Here is an 18,967-nt window from a genome sequence, read left to right on the forward strand (position 1 = left end):
AAAAACAAAAAAAAACCACAGGGAAGGCTTCATACTTGGTCACGTGGCTACTGCAGGGTTTTTACATGTCAGAAGGATACACACGGCCTCACTGGGATGGGGTGTGCACACCAGTCTTGGTGTGCGCACCCCCGCCACATACCACACTCAGCTATTTAAAACCCGAGGTCAGGATGGGCAAATCAATTTATGAGCTTCCACTAAGGAAGCATGACGAGCTAGAGTCCCCAGTCAGAAAGGTTGTTTTTTGACTTTTAACACTTTATGAAGAGCGTTATCTGTGCTAGACAGAGATCAGACCACAAAAGCTGAACTATACAAATATCCTGGGAGAGTCTGGCTTCTGTAAATACCACAAGCTCTTAAAAATCCCCCCGGAATGGGCAAGGGTGTGCCTCCGCCCGGGGTTCACACCTCGGTCTGTGAAGCTGTCTCATTAACCATCAGCACCTGAGAGGAGGCGCCTGAGAGGGAGGGGCTGAGAGGGAGGAGGGACTCAGCGAATGACAATTCACGCGGTGACCCTGCAGGAGGAGCCCAGAGGCACAAGGACTGATGGTTCAAAGGGAAAAATATCCCAAGACACAAAACCGAGGCAGCTCGCCCTGTCCCGGATGCTGCAGGCAGTGGTGTGACGGGGTGAGCAGTGGGCAGGGGTGGCCAGCCGAGGCTGGACCACAGGAAGCCTCAAACCCCGAGAGGCAGCTCCCACTACAAGGAAGCAGCCAACCCACAGAGGGGGGCCCGTGCAGACAGCCAGGCAAGGGACCGTGTGGTTCCTGCCCGGCGAACGAGAGGGAGTGACAACACAGGCCAAGCAGGTGACCTGGGGGGAGCGGGGCGGTGACTGAGGGCTGGCAGTGATGGGGCAGGGAGCAGGGGCACGTGCCACACCCTTGGATGGAGCTAGCAGGGTAACCGGGAGTGGGCCTAAGACAGGAGCATCCTGGAGGAGCCGGCAGAGGGGGTGCAGGAAGAAAGTAGGGGTGGGGGACACCAGCCTCGTCACCCACAAGCAGCGGTGCCAAGCGTGCAGGTGGATCCCAGGCAGGACGGACACACACAGGAGCCACCAGCATCAGCAGGGCAAGGGAGCTGGCAAAGAAGAGACCACCCAGAGGGTGACACTCAGGGCCCACCCTGGACCCCAGGTCACCTCGCAGAAGAAGATGGGTCAGGGGAAGGGAAGGAACCAGGGCTGCCTGTGGCTTTTCCTCCGGGACCAACCGAGTCCCTGTGATTTTGTCATCATCTTCCACAAGACTCTCGAGTGGAAAAGAGACAGGACCTAGAGCTGCTGAGCTGATGACTGTTTCACAAGCAGCCCATTAACTACAGCTGCTTTGGCTCATAACCAGGGAAAAGGGAAAAAACAAGCTGTTTGTAAACTTGAAGCAAAAGCAACCATTAGGCTCTCGAAGCTCTTTCTGGCACCAGTTACTGGCAAAGAACTTGTTCTTATGTTTTCCTCAACATCCTTTAGTGTTTCGGCAGATTAGCCCTGGGGATGAGGCAGATGGGGAAAAGCCTCAACGGCAGGTTTATTCAAAATGTGAAGAATGAGGGGACGCCAGGGATTTGGAAGGAAACGGGGGTGGCGAGGAGGAAGGACTGCTCACGGGGATGGGGTTTCTTTTGGGGGTGATGAAAATAAAACAGACTGTGGTGGTGGTTACATAACTCTAAATACACCCCAAAACACTGAATTGTATACTTTTTTTTTTTTTTTTTTTTGTCCTTTTAGGGCCGCACCCACGGCATATGGAGGTTCCCAGGCTAGGGGTCTAATTGGAGCTGTTGCTGCCAGCCTACGCCAGAGCCCCAGCAATGCCAAATCCGAGCCACGTCTGCGACCTACACCACAGCTCATGGCAACGCCGGATCCTTAACCCACTGAGCAAGGCCAGGGATCGAACCCACCATCTCATGGTTCCTAGTTGGATACATTTCTGCTGCGCCACGACAGGAACTCCCTGAATTTACTTTCAATGGGTGAATCATATGGTATTACAAATTCTTCTCAACATGGTGTTAGTAAATGTAAAACAATCGTTTTGGGGTATCAAAAGCAAAGGCTTTACCTGGGTGTAAATACTAAAAATGTGGCTTTGAACTTCATCCATTGAGTCGAGTCCATAGGCCACGGTGCCCAGATGGAGCCGCTTGAAAACCATCTCATTCTGGGTGAGTGTTCCTAAAACACAAGACAAATGAGTAACTGTGCCTACATCCTGGAGCTCTTATTATTATCAATAGTAATGACGGTGTTTTGTTTTGTTTTGTTTTGTTTTGTGAGAGTTTACTATACATCACACACTAATTTCCATATTGCTCCCGCCAAATTACACATCTGTGATATTTTGTCAGCCAGGAATCCCAGAATTTCTTCTGAAAATAGAAGCCCAGGGTTCCAGGGGAAATTATCACCCTCGTTCCCTGGGATGGTCCAGAGAGTGTCAATCAGGGTGCCTGACTCATTCCATTGGCCAAGAGGGTGCCACGTGACATACATGAGGCCAATCAGAGTCTGTCTTGAAAGAATCTAAACCTTGAGCAGACATATCCAAGGATGAGTAAGGTCCAGTCACGAAACCATCCTGGGTTCCTGATGCTGACACAGCCAGAACTTTCCTGGTTGCTCTGCTTCCTGAAACCTAGTGTTCCTCTGATTTCCCAGATCTTTGCAATAGATTCCCTTTTGTCACATGGTCACTAGTGGTAGAGATGAAGCTTAAACCCAGGTCTCCCCACTTTCTCTCAACAACCAGTATGACAACCTCGTAACTTGGCAACGTTAAACTGCGGAACAGCATTTTGAGATGTGGTTACGAGGTCGGGAATTGAAGCCGGACTGAGTTCAAAGCCTGCTTCTGCCACCATGTGCTTCTGACAAGTAACTTAACCACCTAAACTGTAAGTGACTTAACAAGTCCTAACTCACAATATCAGGGGTTGGAGTAAGTATGTGACTATATATCAACACCCAGGACAGTGCTTTTGCACATAATTAGCACTAAGTATGGCTTCGCTGCTACTGTCATCATCACCAAACATCATCCATCAATCTTCATCGAAAAATGAAGAACGGGAGTTCCCGTCCTGGCTCAGTGGAAACAAACCTGACTAGTTTCCATGAGGACGCAGGTTCGATCCCTGGCCTCACTCAATGGGTTACGGATCCAGTGTCGCCGGATGTAACGCTGCAGACGAGGCTCAGATCTGGCGTGGCTGTGGCTGTGGTGTAGGCCGGCGGCGGCGGTGGCGGCAGCGGCGGCTATAGCTCCAATTCAATCCCTAACCTGGAGACCTCCATATGCTGCTGGTGTGACCCTAGAAAGACAAAAAAAAAAAAAAAAAAAAAAAAAAAAAAACACAAAAGAGCAACCGCATGCATCTCTACTATCTCCAGAAAGAGACTCCAAGCACCTTCTCTGACCCTGAATCCCCGTGCAGGCCCCGGAAACTCACCGGTCTTATCCGTGAGTAGGTAGGAGATCCGCCCCAGCTGCTCCGGAATCGTGCTGGAGCGCACCACGGTGCCGGGGATCTTGGAATCCCGGCGGATCACCCAGCTGTACACGATCTTGCCCATGTCCAGGTTCACACGCAGGCTGGTCAGAAAAGCAGAGCACACGGCTTCACAGGACAGACCTGAGACCCCCGGATCTCTCGTTTTCGTCAACAGCAAGGACTCTAAATACACGTCATTTGTGCCCTAACACCTGGGGCCGCTCCCTGCGAAGCGGGTCGGCTGCGGCCACTGGGGACTCAAGCCACAGAGGACACGAGACGTCGGTCACCACGCTCAAGTTTCCGTGAAGCTATCCCGTCATGGCCCAAAATAAAATAGGGCAATTTAGGAGTTCCCGTCGTGGCGCAGCGGAAACAAATCCAACTAGGAACCATGAGGTTGTGGGTTCAATCCCTGGCCTCGCTCCGTGGGTGAGCAGAGGCTGGCAGCTACAGCTCCAATTCGACCCCTGGCCTGGGAACCTCCATATACCCCAGGTGTGGCTCTAAAAAAGCAAAAACATAAAAATTACTGAATTGTTTAAAATACGAAAATTTAAAATACTTCTCAACTTCTGAAAAGGTGGCTGTTTTAACTTTACTTTGTAAAGAAAGAAAAATGACTAGTCCTCTGAGCTTATATATGTTGATACTTTATCCTTTTTTTTTTTTTTGAATTGTGGTAAAATACACGCAACATAAAATTTACCATTTAAGGCATTTTAAGTCTAGAGTTCAGGGACCATCAGCAATTTCCCCCTCCAAAACCTTGTCATCTTTCCACACTGAAATCTCATATCCATTCAACCATATTTCCCACGTCCCCTGCTCCAACCACCATTCCAGGCTCTGTCTCGATGAACCTCACGGTTCTAGATCCTTCATGTTGTCCAATCACACACGATTTGCTCTTCTGTGTCTGGCTTATTTCACTTAGCGTAATGTTTTCAGGGTTTATCCATGTGGCAGCATGTGTCACAATTTTGTTTCCTCTTTATGGCTGAAGGATATTCTATTTTATGTATTACACTCATTTTAAAATATCTTATTGGCATTCCCGTCATGGCTCAGCTGTAAAGAACCTGACTAGCATCAATGAGGATGCGGGTTCGATCCCTGGCCTTGCTCAGGGGGTTCAGGATCCGGCGTTGCCGTGAGCTGTGGTGTGGGTCGCAGATGCGTCTCGGATCCCGCGTTGCTGTGGCTGTGGTGCAGGCCAGTGGCCACAGCTCCAATTAGACCCCTAGCCTGGGAACCTCCATGTGCCGCAGGTGGGGCCCTAAAAATACAAAAACGAAATGTAATGAAATAAAAGACCTTATTGCAAAAAAATAAAAACAAATCTTCAGACTCATTCGTAATCCTATAAACTGGTCAAATTGCTATTTCACTAGCTAGCCCTGAAGAAGATTCAACACACAAATTTTCCGTCACGTTGCAGACAGAACTGTAAAGACAATAAAGACATATGCTGCGGCACAACCACTTTTTTGCTGGCGATAAACTAGACTTATTTATTCTCTGAAACCATCATCCAGAGCATGATGGCAAGGGGGTTCATTTCCTGCTGCTGGTCATGTTTTTGCACCAAAACCACAATCTCTGTCCTCGGAAAAAGACAAAGTCTAAGTGGGATGACATAAATACACAGGAGAACAAAACAAAAAACAGAGCACGACATCAAGGGTAAGACAGAGAGTATAAAGTTCTGAGGGAAAAAGACACGGCTTATGTTAATCATTGTTTACTGACTGTTCATCACGGCGGAAGAAACAAGTACCCAACAATATGGGTGCAAATAAATTATTAGGCAAAGAATATCTACTAGGGCAGTTCCAATAAATGATGATGCAAGTATATCTGATGCAGAAAGATATCCGCAACACATCCTCTGTTAGAAAAAAAGGATGCAGTGGCTTGTTATGCAGAGCAAAAATCTCCTTTTTCTAAAATGGAAAGCAGTCTAGAAAAAATATATCCCAAAATATTAACAGCAATTATCACTTAGTTGTGAGATTAGAGGTGATTTTTATTTTTTTTGCTACTATGAACCTTTTTTTTTTCCTACTGTGATGATCTCCTACTCATGCTATTTTTTTTAACTATTTCTTCAGCCTTCAAATGAAGTGGGGAAACATCCGTCTGGCATGTGCCACCAAAGCCTATATTGCTAATCACTCACACTGAGCCCAGACTCAGGCTCAGACTCCTTCTCAACACAGCACTGCCAAGAGCCACCGCCAACCTCTTAGAGCCGGCGGACGAGATGAATCTACGTGGCACGCGTGGTGTAGACTGGACAGGACAAGACCTTTCGAGATGAGAGTAACTCAAGGAAGGATGGTCCAGGGAGGAACGAGCCCAGCCAGTGCTCCAGCCGCAGAGCGCAGCCCACACCCCTGACCCTGCCTGTTCCCGGTCAGCACTCTACGAAGGACCAGCCCCTTCTCGAAACCACGAAACCACGACCTTTGAATGTGCAGAGAGGAGAAAATGCCACAGCACTTGCACGCGAGCTCGTTTCCTGCTTACCTGATGGGAATGATGTTGGAAAACAAGAGGAGGAAGCGGATGATCTGCAGGTACCAACGTCCGGCAAAGTGCTGCAGGGCCACCATGACCAGTGACACCACCACCAGAGCTCCGAAGAGGATCTTTGTGAGGCAGTTCACTTCCAGGTCAAACAGGCCGATCTGTGGGACAAGGCGCGAGGCACACCTGTGCTGAGCTGGTGCCACCCACAGCCCACCTGGAGAACTGGTCCTGCAGCCACGGTCACCCCGGGCGTGACAGTGGGCTCCACAGGCTGCCAGACATCCAAGGGACCTCAGTGATTTTTTTTTTCCCCCTCTTTTTAGGGCCACACCCATGGCATATGTAAGTTCCCAGGGTAGGGATTAAACTGGAGCTGCAGCGGCTGGACTACACCACAGCCACAGCCACACCAGATCCAGGCCACATCTACGACCTACACCAAAGCCTGCAGCAACGCTGGATCCTTAATCCACTGAGTGAGGCCAGAGATCAAACCCGCAGCCTCATGGACACTATGTTGGGATCTGAACCTGCTAAGCCACAACAGGCACGCCCTCAGAGGTTTCTGATTTCAGTTTTTTCTCAATGACTTAAGGCCTAGTCTGGGGCTCATACAAGCAGTTGACTGCCTCCTTGGGAAGTGCTGCTGTGCCTGGCGGGGCCTCTACCGTCCTACACAGAGGCTCTGAGCGACACGCCACACGCCAACTCAGTGCTGCCTGAAAATTCGGGGCACACACCACTGGTGGCACCTGATTTTTAGGTGCCGCATTAATGAGTGGTGTTGTTTTCATCGTTACATATTTATTCGAATGCGTATTTTTCAAAAATGGAACCAGCCCATGAAACTCCTAACTCTGTAGAAACATGACCCCGGAGAAAGCTAAAACATCAAACAAGTGACATGTGCAGCTGTGAGGACGGTCGTCAGGGTGGCTGGAACGAGGGGTGAACTGACTGGCATTTGTTCACGGGACTGGAGGGACTCATTCCGCGATACTCCAACCCTGAGACTCTAGAGGAGGGTGGGGCTGAGAGCGGGGGTCATGATGTCAAAGGAGCAGTAACGGGGGCAGGGGACAAGGGACAAAGGGCAGCCTGCAGAGCTGGACATGGGTTTGAATCCAGGTCTACACCACTTGGCCAGAGTGCAGCACTTCTCCAGGCCACTTTTTTTTTTTGGTCTTTTTGCCTTTTCTAGGGCCGCACTCATGGCATATGGAGATTCCCAGGCTAGAGGCCTGATCGGTGCTGTAGTTGCTGGCCACAGCCACAGCCACAGCCGCATCTTCAACCTACACCACAGCTCACAGCAACACCGGATCCTCAACCCACTGAGCAAGGCCAGGGATCGAACGCGCAATCTCATGGTTCCTAGTCGGATTTGTTAACCACTGAGCCACGACGAGAACTCCATCCAGGCCACTTCTTTTCTTTTCCTCTTTTTTTTTTTTTTTTTTGTCTTTTTGTCTTTTTACGGCTGCATCTGGGGCATATAGAGGTTCCCTGGTTAGGGGTCCAATTAGAACTATTAGCCACCAGCCACAGACACACAGGATTCGAGCCACATCTGTGACCTACACCACAGCTCACGGCAACACCAGATCCATGACTGAGCGAGGTCAGGTATTGAACTCGAGTCCTCATGGATCCTAGTCAGGTTGGTTAATCTCTGGCCATGACGGGAACTCCTCTCCAGGCCACTTCTTGAGGCTGTAAGAGCACCTATGCTCACATGCAGGGGTGGGGAGGGGGGAGTGAGGATTAAATGGGATATACATGGAGGACGCCGCAGGAGACACGGCAAACAGCAAGGACTAACAACTCACTTTAAAAGCTTTTAGGAGTTCTCATCGTGGCACAGTGGAAATGAATCAGACTAGGAACCATGAGGTTGCAAGTTCGATCCCTGGCCTTGCTCACTGGGTTAAGGATCTGGTGTTGCCGTGAGCTGTGGTGTAGGTCCCAGATGTGGCATAGATCCCGCCTTGCTGTGGCTGTGGCGTAGGCCGGCAGCTGCAGCTCTGATTCGACTCCTAGCCTGGGAACCTCCACATGCTGTGGGTGCAGCCCTAAAAGACAATAAATAAATAGAAGCTTTTACAGTGTTATGTGTTCCTTCTCCGGCAGCCCTGCTAACTGCACTGCACTTTGCAGATACCGCATTTACCAGCTGCAGGTGTGTGGCAACCCCGTGCTACAAGATGACAGTTAGTGGGAGTTCCCGTCTTGGCGCAGTGGCTAACGAATCCGACTAGGAACCATGAGGTTGCAGGTTCGATCCCTGCCCTTGCTCAGTGGGTTAATGATCCGGCGTTGGCGTGAGCTGTGGTGTAAGTTGCAGACGCAGCTCGGATCCGGCGTTGCTGTGGCCCCTGTGTAGGCTTGGCAGCTACAGCTCCGATTCGACCCCTAGCCTGGGAACCTCCATATGCGTGGGAGCAGCCCAAGAAATGGCAAAAAAAAAGACAAAAAAAAAAAAAGATGACAGTTAGTGTATTTTAGCCATAAAGTTTTTTGTTGTTGTTGTTGTTTTGCTTTTTTAGGGCCCCACCCATGGCATATGGAGGTTCCCAGGCTAGGGGTCCAATGGGAGCTACAGCTGCCGGCCTTCACCACAGCCACAGGCAACATAGGATGTGAGCTGCGTCTGCTACCTACACCATAGCTCATGGCAATGCTGGATCCTTAACCCACTGAGCGAGGCCAGGGATTGAACCCTCAATCTCATGGTTCCTAGTCAGATTCGTTTCCGCAGCACCTACAAAGTATTTTTAAATTAAGTATGTACATTGCTTTTTTGACATTGTGCTTTCACTGCACACTTACCAGATGACAGAATCATGTAAACATGATATTAGAAAACCCAAAATTTGTGACTTGCTTTACAGTGATAGCCTCTCTGTGGTGGTGATCTAATCCGACCACAGCATCTCTGCGAGCTGCCTGAACAGAAGAACACACACGGATGTGTTACACGTGTGTGTATCTAGTCACATACATACCTAGGCGTATACCTGTGCATGAAAAGGCAGTAAGTTTGTCTCAATGAAATCATCCTGTCACGTGTTCCTGGTTTTAAATCCAGGGCCTCGCCCCCCAACACCAACCATCAAACTACATCAGGCCAGAAGGTTCTGCCGGGTAAACGCATCCTGTGACCACGTACGCACCTTACTTCGAGGGTTAGAGGTGTTCATGACACTCCGGAGCTCTCTCCCCGTGTAAAGAACAACACCCACAACGGTACCTGAGACGAGAAAAACACGCGCCCAGGAATCGTGAGTACAGGCCGGCTCGCACGTGGACGAGTCAGACCCGCCTGCAAGGTTTCCTCCGCCCAGTGCCCACTCCGTGAACCCGTCACAAAGACCCAGCAAGACCCGTGTCCACACAGAAAGCCCCCAGCCACATTTAAATTCAACTAAACGCAAAGAAAATACGGCCTCCCACTTTCACCAGCCCCATTTCAATGGTGCAAGAGCTGCATGAGAGTGGCCGCCAGGTGGGACTTTGAAGCCAGCGTTTCCACTACTGCTCCAAGCTGTACTGGTCGGTGCTGGCCTATGAGGTCTGGCACCTCTGCAGCAGGAGAGGTGGGGGAACAGTGGCCTGAGGTGTCCAGAGGTGTAACCAGAACATTCGGGAGCTGTCTGTCCCGATGACAATTCCTTCCCACCGACTTCCCCACCACTCCCCTTGCATTCTGCGCCCCCCCCATCATAATGAGAGGCATCAACCCTTAGAAACAATTAATAGAAGAAACACAAACGGCCAATTAACATGAGAAGAGACGCTTAACCTAGGAAAACACCAAAGAAATGCCAGATAAACCATTTTTATCTCCATCCTGTTAATTAAAAACCTGAGAACATTTGGTGTCAGCCAAGAGCTGTGGAAATGGACTCTGTCACACAGGCTGCTGGCTGGGGTGTAAACTGGAATAGCCTGTTTTGGAGGGAAAGGGGCAGTATCTATCACAAATTTCCCTTTTGTTTCCCCTGTTGAGTATGTGTGCCAAGAAAACACTCCACACAGTGGGACAGATGGACAATCAAGACGGAAAGCAAGACGCTGGCAGGCACGGGGCATGGCGGGAGCCACTGTCAGAGGCCAGAGAGGCGACCCGTTTGTCCTGGGCGGCCGGGGACGCCGTCTCTGAGCTGAAACCTGAAACATGAGAGGGGGGCAGCCCTGCCACACTCTCGGGGAAGACCCCAGGAATCCAAACAAGCTGGCCTCTGCTGGATAAAGAAAATGCAACCTCTCTCGCCCCTTCCCCTCAGATACCACATCAGAGGGGGGACCAAAAAAGCCACGAGTGTAAATGGGGTTGGTAAAAGAGCCCAACCCTGGATGAAGTGCTGGGGCTGTGTCTGCGGGACAGAGAGGTCTGGGGGGAGACACGGAGCCCCCCCAACTCCATGCACACAGTGTTTTCTATAACGGGACTCCCTTCCAGGGAGGCTCCGGGCAGATGGCAGGCCAGGGAGGGTGCCCGCCTGCTCCTGGGCAGATGGCAGGCTCTGGCGAGCACAGGCCCGGCCCTGTGGCAGATGGTCAGACCACGGGAGCCGGTGGGAGCCAAGCCTGAGCCAAGCAGGGGCGGCTGCACGGCCATGGCCCTCATCCCAGGGTGGACGTGCTCGACTCAAGCCCAATATCCAGGGTTCGAGAGGGTCTTAATAATAGGGACCCCAAGGGGAGTGCCCCCATCCAGCACCTGCCAGTCTCAAGGCCTTCAAAGGCTGTAGGAAATGCCCCTTCCCCTGACACCTCTGTGCCCAAGACCACAACTGTCTCCAGGGGAAGGAACCCGCCTCAGCCATGCTGAGAGCTGTACTAGGTTGGTCTGCTCTGTGCACTAAACACTTTTTGGCTTTCTTTTCTTTTTCTTTTCTGGCTGCCCCGCAGTATATGGAGTTCCCAGGCCAGGGATCGTAAAGGTTTTGAATTAGTTGCCAACTTTTAAACAGGAGCTTCCATATAAAAAACAGAGATTTCTGGCTCCTGGAAAATGAGAAGATCTGGTGCTGCTGTGTCCTCACTGCACGACCAGCAGGTGCTGAGCTCAGCCACTCCCTTCGGCCAGGCTTCTGCTCTCCGCTCCCCTCGATCCCCAGCCCGCCCGTAAAGACCTCCCCACCTACACGCCCCCAGCCCCCAGCCCTCTGAGCCCGCTTCCTAGGCTGCTCCCCCGCAGTCCTCCTCGCCCTCTACTGCCCGCAGACCGTGCCATCCTCTCCATTCTGCTGGCCGGGTCTCCAACGAGCCAGGCTGCTGTGGTCGGGTATTTCTCCAAGTCCTCTGGAGCCCTCCGCAACAGTGTGCTGCTGGGGTCGGACCTACACTGTGACCCCTTTAACCCCGCCCGTGACAAGATGAACGGCGAACCCCAGAGAGCAGGCTTCCAAAACATTGACAGCAACTAGACGCCGCTCTGACGGTGGAGCGTGCAATCCCAGGACAAGTCCCGAGGAACAGAGGACACACCAGCTGGCACTACGAGACCTGTGTGGCATGACCTGCATGCTGGACATACACAGCAGTGCCACAGATGGATCAACCTGCTACAGACTGGGGGTGGGGGCAGGGGACAAGGAACTGGTCCCTCTCCACAGAGTCTAAGAAGAACAGAGGTCTGTTACCTCCAGGCTCCTTCTCTGCCAGGCCCCCTGGCCGCCCCCACCCCTTCACTGTCATCATCCCAGTGGCTCAGCCTAGCAGCACGGAGAAGAGGTACCATGGCAACTGTATCCTCTACACATTGATGCCAGCCAATGCAGCTGGACCTTTAGCCCTGCATGGCAAGCTTTTTTATTCTTTAAACTTCCAGTGGGTACCAGTGGAATGACCAAGACACAGGAGGGAGATTCTGAAGGGAACACAACAATAAAATCTCATATAATTAAGATGACTCTTGACGGCCGTTTCCAGAGTTGAGCACCAAGAGTAAATGGCTTGCATTTAGCTCCATGTTTATTACATTAGAATCAGAGTATAGTCAGACTTCTATGTGGGGAGAAGCAGCGGAAACTGAGACCAGCTAAGGAAATGGTAACTGCCTAGCTTCTTCGACTCACTCCAAGATACACGCCCACGGAAGGGCACGGCAGCCCAGGCCCCGGATCAGAAATCACTGCTCTCCTTCTCTCTCCCACATCACCAAGCACAAAGAGAAGAATTTGCATACATGAAATAAAATGCATGTTTTAACTCCACAAGGCATTTCTGATGAACGGTTCGAAATCTTTTATCGTCAAGATTCCAATTTGTCTTAATCTCTCTAAGGCTGTGGGACCTTAGGCAAGTGGCCTAACCTCTCTGAGACTCGTCTTCATTCCATTAAATGTCCTTCTTTAATGTTGTGAGAAACATTAAAGAAAATGGCAGCAAAATACTTTGTCAATAAAAAGTACCTGATAGGGAACCATATACAATCACTCGTGATGGAACAGGACATCATGAGAAAAAGAACGTACACATACATGTAACTGGGTCACTTTGCTGTACAGCAGAAATTGACACGTTATAAACGAACTGTCGTAAATTTTTTAAATAAGACTTACTAATCTCTGGAACTAAGGCTGATAAGCCTTCTCAAACTCATTCCCTCCACCCTCAGAATTCTCCACCCTTTCATTAAATCACTTTCCTCTAACTGGGTTCAGAGGAAATTCATACACCATTCTCCTTTTTCCTCCCATCGCCTCTGCAATTTATATTACGTTCAGAAAAAACTATAAATCCATGAATGTGGAGACAAGGGTCTTTGGGTAGGACCTAGCAAGAGCTTGGCATGAGTATAAACAGGTGCTCAAGAAAGGTTTGCTGCATGGAGAGAAGAAAGCAGGAAGGAAGGGGAAAAAAATCACCAGGATTGGGAGTTCCCATTATGGCTCAGTGGAAACAAATCTGACTAGCACCCATGAGGACGCAGGTTTGATCCCTGGCCTCGCTCAGTGGGTTAAGGATCCGGCGATGCCGTGAGCTGTGGTGTGGGTCAAAGATGTGGCTCAGATCCCATATTGCTGTGGCTGTGGTGTAGGCCAGGAGCTACAGCTCCGATTTGACCCCTAGCCTGGGAACCTCCACAGGTGCAGCCCTAAAAAGACAAAAAGAAAAAAGAAAAGAAATCACCAGGATGAAAACCATACATGCGGACATGTATTTCTTATTGAATATTAAAATGATCAAAACAAGTGCCTAAGCAAACAAACCGTCCATCACCCCTATCCCCACCCACCCACGAGTAACCACTAGCCAGACTGCGAGAAATGAAGTGTGTGCTCTTCATGTTCTTGCCTGGGAAGGAGGCGGGCATGGCACAAGCCTCCCCGAATGAATTTCAGTCCCATCTGTGCCAGGTGCAATGCCACCCACAGCTTTTAGCCCCATCTGCTCTGATCTCCTCTAAGAGCTCCCCCGTTCCGCCTGAAGAGACGGGCATCTGACCCAGGATGCTCCCCACCCCGGGGTGTGTGCTTGCTCATGTTACATGTCCATTCCCCCCGCCCCAACGCTGTCTCTCTACCCAGGGCCACAAACGCAAACTGGCACAAGTGTCCAGAGCTGTGGTTTGAGCCAAGGTAAGACCCTTTGCTAGTTATCCTAACTTCACTCCTTAAAGCAAGACGATTCTCAGAGGAAATCCAAATGATACAAATCCATATCAACACGCCAAGAAAACACTGGTGTATTCTCATAGTTTTACAGCAGGGAAGATTTTTCCCAGCATGTCACAAAAAACAGAAACCATAAAGCAAAAAACATCAGTAGGTCTGACAATATAGAAATTTAAAACTTTTGTGCCAAAATATCATTGAGATCAACTGGAAAATAGTCATTGCAATTAAGATAACAAACTGAAGGACAATATTCTTACTGTCCTTATAAAGAGTTCTTAGAAACCATTTTTGAGTTTTTCAAATGAACTCATCAACAGAAAAAAAATATATAGGTATGGGGCATAGAGTGGCAATTCATACAAATTTTTTTTTTTTTTTGTCTTTTTGCATTTTCTTGAACCGCTCCCATGGCATATGGAGGTTCCCAGGCTAGGGGTCTAATCAGAGCTGTAGCCACTGGCCTACACCAGAGCCACAGCAATATGGGATCTGAGCCACATCTTTGACCCACACCACAGCTCACGGCATCGCCGGATCCTTAACCCACTGAGTAAGGCCAGGGATTGAACCCGCAACCTCATGGTTCTTAGATTCGTTAACCACTGTGCCATGACGGGAACTCCATACAAATATTTTTTTTAAAACTGCAAGTAAACTGTAAATATAAAGAGAAATGTTTAACTTTACAATTTTTTTTTTTTTTTTTTTTAGGGCCACAGGCATGGCATATGGAAGTTTCCAGGCTAGGGTTTATTTTGTTGTTGTTGTTGTTGTTGTTGCTGCTGTTGCCATTTCTTGGGCCGCTCCCGCGGCATATGGAGGTTCCCAGGCTAGGGGTTGAATCGGAGCTGTAGCCACCGGCCTGCACCAGAGCCACAGCAACGCGGGATCCGAGCCGCGTCTGCAACCTACACCACAGCTCACGGCAACGCCGGATCGTTAACCCACTGAGCAAGGGCAGGGACCGAACCCGCAACCTCATAGTTCCTAGTCGGATTCGTTAACCACTGCGCCACTCCCAGGCTAGGGTTTAAATCAGAGCTGCAGCTGCTGGCCTACGCTACAGCTCAAGGCAACCCCAGAACCTCAACCCACTGAGCAGAGCCAGGCATCGAACCCGTATCCTCATGGATACTAGTCGGGTTTGTTTCTGATGAGCCACAACAGGAACTCCACAAATTATTTTGAAAAGGCAATTCGATACGTTAGATAGTTATTCAATGTCTATCAGGTGGGCAAAAATTTGAAAATCCAACAGAACATGGTACTGGTTAAAGGTGTATATATAAGACTGTCAGGAGTGTGAATCAGAAAAGGGAAGTTTGCTGTGTGAATCAAAATGTACAATGAATGTGTGTATATATGTGTGTATACCTATGCATTGCATGTGTGTGTGATTATATAGATTGGCCCTTTCACCTAGTAATCCCCTTTCTATAGGGGATTTCTGCGACATCAACATTGAGAACTTCTATCTGGAAAAACCAAACAAATAAAGGCAAACAATAAACTGTAAGAAAACATTTGTGACACATGAGATGATAGCTTGATGCCCTTTCTTTTATAAAGGACTCTTACAAGTCAATAAGAAAAAGAGGAACCCAGGAGTTCCCTTCGTGGCTCAGAGGTTAACAAACCCGACTAGGATCCATGAGAAGGCGGGTTCGATCCCGGGCCTCTCTCAGTCGGTTGAGGATCCAGTGTTGCCATGAGCTGTGGTGTAGGTCGAGGATGTGGCTCGGATCTGGCGTTGCTGTGGCTGCAGTGTAGGCCAGCAGCTACAGCTCCGATTCGACCCTTAGCCCGGGAACCTCCACATGCCACAGGTGTGGCCCTGAAATAGCCAAAAAAAAAGGGGGGGGGAGAAAAAGAAGAACCCAGAAGGAAAGTAGACAGACAAAAATATTCACAAATGATTTACATGGGGAAAGACGTTCAACCATATTCACAGCAAAAGAAATACGTACAACAATAACAAGATACCATTTATCACCTAACAGACTGGAGACAAACAAAAATAGTAATTTTTAACTCCTGCATATTAAATACACCCTAACATTTTTAAAAGCCGGATGACATATAAACGGAATCTACAAAGTAAAACTAACTAGTGAACGTAACCAAACAGAAACAGACTCACAGATAGGGAGAATCAGTGGTTACCAGTGGGGAGAAGGAAGGTGGGAGGGGCAAGACAGGGGTAGGGACCTAAGAGGTACAAATGTATAAAATATATAAGCAACAAGGCTAAGCTGCACGACAGGGAATGCAGCCAGTATCTTCTCATAACCATAAATGGAATACGACCTTTAAAAACTGTGACTGGGAATTCCCGTCATGGCGCAGTGGTTAACGAATCCGACTAGGAACCATGAGGTTGCAGGTTCGGTCCCTGCCCTTGCTCAGTGGGTTAAGGATCCGGCGTTGCCGTGAGCTGTGGTGTAGGTTGCAGACACGGCTCGGATCCCTCGTTGCTGTAGCTCTGGCGTAGGCCGGTGGCTACATCTCTGATTCAACCCCTAGCCTGGGAACCTCCATATGCCGCGGGAGCGGCCCAAGAAATAGCAACAACAAGACAAAAGACCAAAAAAAAAAAAAAAAAAAAAAAAAAAAAAAAAAAAAACAAAAAAAACTGTGACTGTGTTGACACCTGAAACCTATGTATTACTGGGCATCAACTATACCTCAACAGAAGAAGCTTTGAAAAAGGAAAAGGAACAGATGACAAACTGGATGGGGGGAAAATGATATATATGAGGTTTAGGCACCAAAATGAGAAACTCAGAGTTCCCATTCGTGGCTCAACGGTGGCAAACCCAACAAGTATCCATGAGGATGCGGGTTCGACCCCTGGCCCCACTCAGTGGGTTAAAGATCTGGCGTTGGCGTGAGCTGTGGTGTAGGCTGGCAGCTGCAGCTCTGATTCGACCCCTGGCCTGGAAACTTCCTCCATATGCTATGGATGTGGCTCTAAAAGGACAAAAAAAAGAAAAGAAAATGAGAAACTCTCACAAATTATTGAGAAAAAGATAAGAACAACAGAAAAACCACTAAAGGACACAAAAAAGTAACTGACCAAGAAAGAGACAAAACACCTGCAAAGACAGCCAACTTTCCCAATAATCTAGGATGTGCAAATTGAAAATTATTTTTTAGTCAAATTATAAAAGATTAAAAAGAATATCAAAATACTTGTTAGCAAATGATTTCAAAGTGGAGAAAAACAGGTGAGAAAGAGTAATTAGTTCCAAGAGATTTGGGTGGACAGGTGGCCGGGGAGATGTAGAAGTGAAAGGGCTGCTGCCCGCCTGGGGTGGCCGCGGTGGTGGGCATGGCCTTGGTGTGACCAGGCAGGGGGCAGTGGGCTGTGCTGGATCCTAAGGACCAATTTCTTCTCTTTTTTTTTGTTTTTTGCTTTTTAGGGCTGCACTTGCGGCATATGGAGGTTCTCAGGCTGGGGGTCGAATCAGAGCTGTAGCTGCCAGCCTACACCACAGCCAGAGCAACGCAGGAGCCAAGCTGCATCTGCAACCTATACCACAGCTCATGACAACACCAGATCCTCATCTCAGTGAGCGAGGCCAGGGATCGAACTTGCAACCTCATGGTTCCTAGTCGGATTCGTTTCTGCTGTGCCACGATGGGAACACCTAAGAACCGATTTCTTACTTCCTTAGTCGCCAGGGGAACTGAGGTGCCTGATGATGCTGCAAATACAGACCAGCAAGGGAAAGGAAACATGGCAAAAACCCTACAGGGAGAGCTCAGCTCTGTCCATCTGCACTGAGTGCATCCATGCTGGTCCTTCCCTTCCTCGTCAGAGAGCATCCTGACTGAGCACATGCTGTACTAAAGAGCCACAACGCAGCAGCAAGCAGAGAAAAACAGGCTGGTGGGAGAGAGAGCATGTTTAAAAAAGGAAAAGAAACTGATTCCTCCCACATTAAAGACAGAAAGTTACCAGTAGTGGAATTACATGTTAATAATGATACATATTTTATGTATCTATAGTAATGTAGATCTATAATAGATACTATAGATTATGTTGTGAACATATGTAATATAATAACAGCTGCACAGTGAGTTCTGCTTTGGGGGCAAAGGGCCTGGGTTCAAGTCCCAACTTTGCCTTTTCTGTGCTGTGTGACCTTGGGCAAGTCGCTTAACCTCACTGAGCATCTGTTTCCTCATCTGCAGAATGAAGACAATACTAGCACCTGCCTGTTGGGCAGGTTAAGCGAAACAAGTAACACCTAGCAGGGGCCCCCGCACAGTGCCTGACAGATGGGTCCCCCCGCCATGCTCCCCCACATCAATGCCAGCTGCTACAGTCACGCTCAGCCCTTGGAACCACTTCTGCCTGGGTTCATCCCAGTGATCGAATCTTTCCTTCCTACACCCCAACAGGTCATCCTGCAAACTCTACTTTGGACTCAGAGATTCAGACAATTTCTACGTCTTCTTGGAGTGTTAAACCCCGAGGCTGCCCCCCGGGCAGGACTGGGTGGGCAGCCCTCACGGACACAACTTCCAGCCAGAGCATCCAGGCGGACCCGACCTCTGGTACAGATTAGGATGTCAATCTCAAGCGGCAATTAGGGGCTCTTCCCAGAGTGGAGGCTGTGGCAGAGTCACAGGCCAGGACAGCTCCCTCTCCAGACGTCTCCGAGGGTCCAAGGGGCAATGAGATGTCAGCCTAAGTCCCCGGAGGTGCAGAAGCCCATGGAAAACACCATTTGACCGACTGCTAATTTTCCCAAGTGACAGATGATTATTCTCATTATACGAAAGGACTGTCTTTCCTTTTCAAATTGCTAACACATTCCTCCCCAAGGGCGCCGTACCTGACGCGATGACCGTGCCGGCCCAGAGCGTGTTCTCTATGCTCAGGCTCTCGCTGATTGGAGGGTCGCTGTCCTCCTGCAAAAGGCCGAATGGACACAGGCTTTAGCCACCGACGTCTGAGCAGAACCCGTGTCTCCAGCCTGCCCGTCTCGAGAAAGGAAGAGAGGACGACCCGTGATGGACGTCGACGGCCCGGCCAGGGGAGCAGGGCCCAGCTCTGAAACACTTAACCTTGGAGGCTGAAAAGGATGGTTCGTGATCTGAGATATGCGGGCGTCTAACCCTGAAACAACGCTTTACAATGTGAGAACTAAAACCAAGGGGCAAACCAAACAGAAACGGCCCTTTGCTGGCCAATCTTAGGGCTCACAGAACAAGAAGGGGAACAACTTCATTCCCATTCTACAGATTTATTATCCAAATTTAATTCTGAAATCCAAATTTAATTT

General features: G+C 49.3%; 1 protein-coding gene across 5 annotated transcripts in view; it reads right to left on the bottom strand.

Moving 5' to 3' along the window:
• The window catches only part of ATP9A (ATPase phospholipid transporting 9A (putative)), a 136,452-nt gene that overhangs the window by 58,221 nt on the left and 59,264 nt on the right, over nucleotides 1-18,967 (bottom strand). For all 5 annotated transcript variants that reach the window (XM_013985463.2, NM_001114672.1, XM_013985466.2 and 2 more), the window contains 5 exon segments: nucleotides 18,518-18,593; nucleotides 9,219-9,295; nucleotides 6,043-6,203; nucleotides 3,469-3,611; nucleotides 2,082-2,194 (listed from right to left, as the gene is read on the bottom strand). In XM_013985463.2, the coding sequence (XP_013840917.1) occupies nucleotides 2,082-2,194; nucleotides 3,469-3,611; nucleotides 6,043-6,203; nucleotides 9,219-9,295; nucleotides 18,518-18,593 (570 nt within the window).

Source organism: Sus scrofa, chromosome 17 (assembly GCF_000003025.6).
Source record: "Sus scrofa isolate TJ Tabasco breed Duroc chromosome 17, Sscrofa11.1, whole genome shotgun sequence".
NCBI classification, from domain to species: Eukaryota; Metazoa; Chordata; class Mammalia; order Artiodactyla; family Suidae; genus Sus; species Sus scrofa.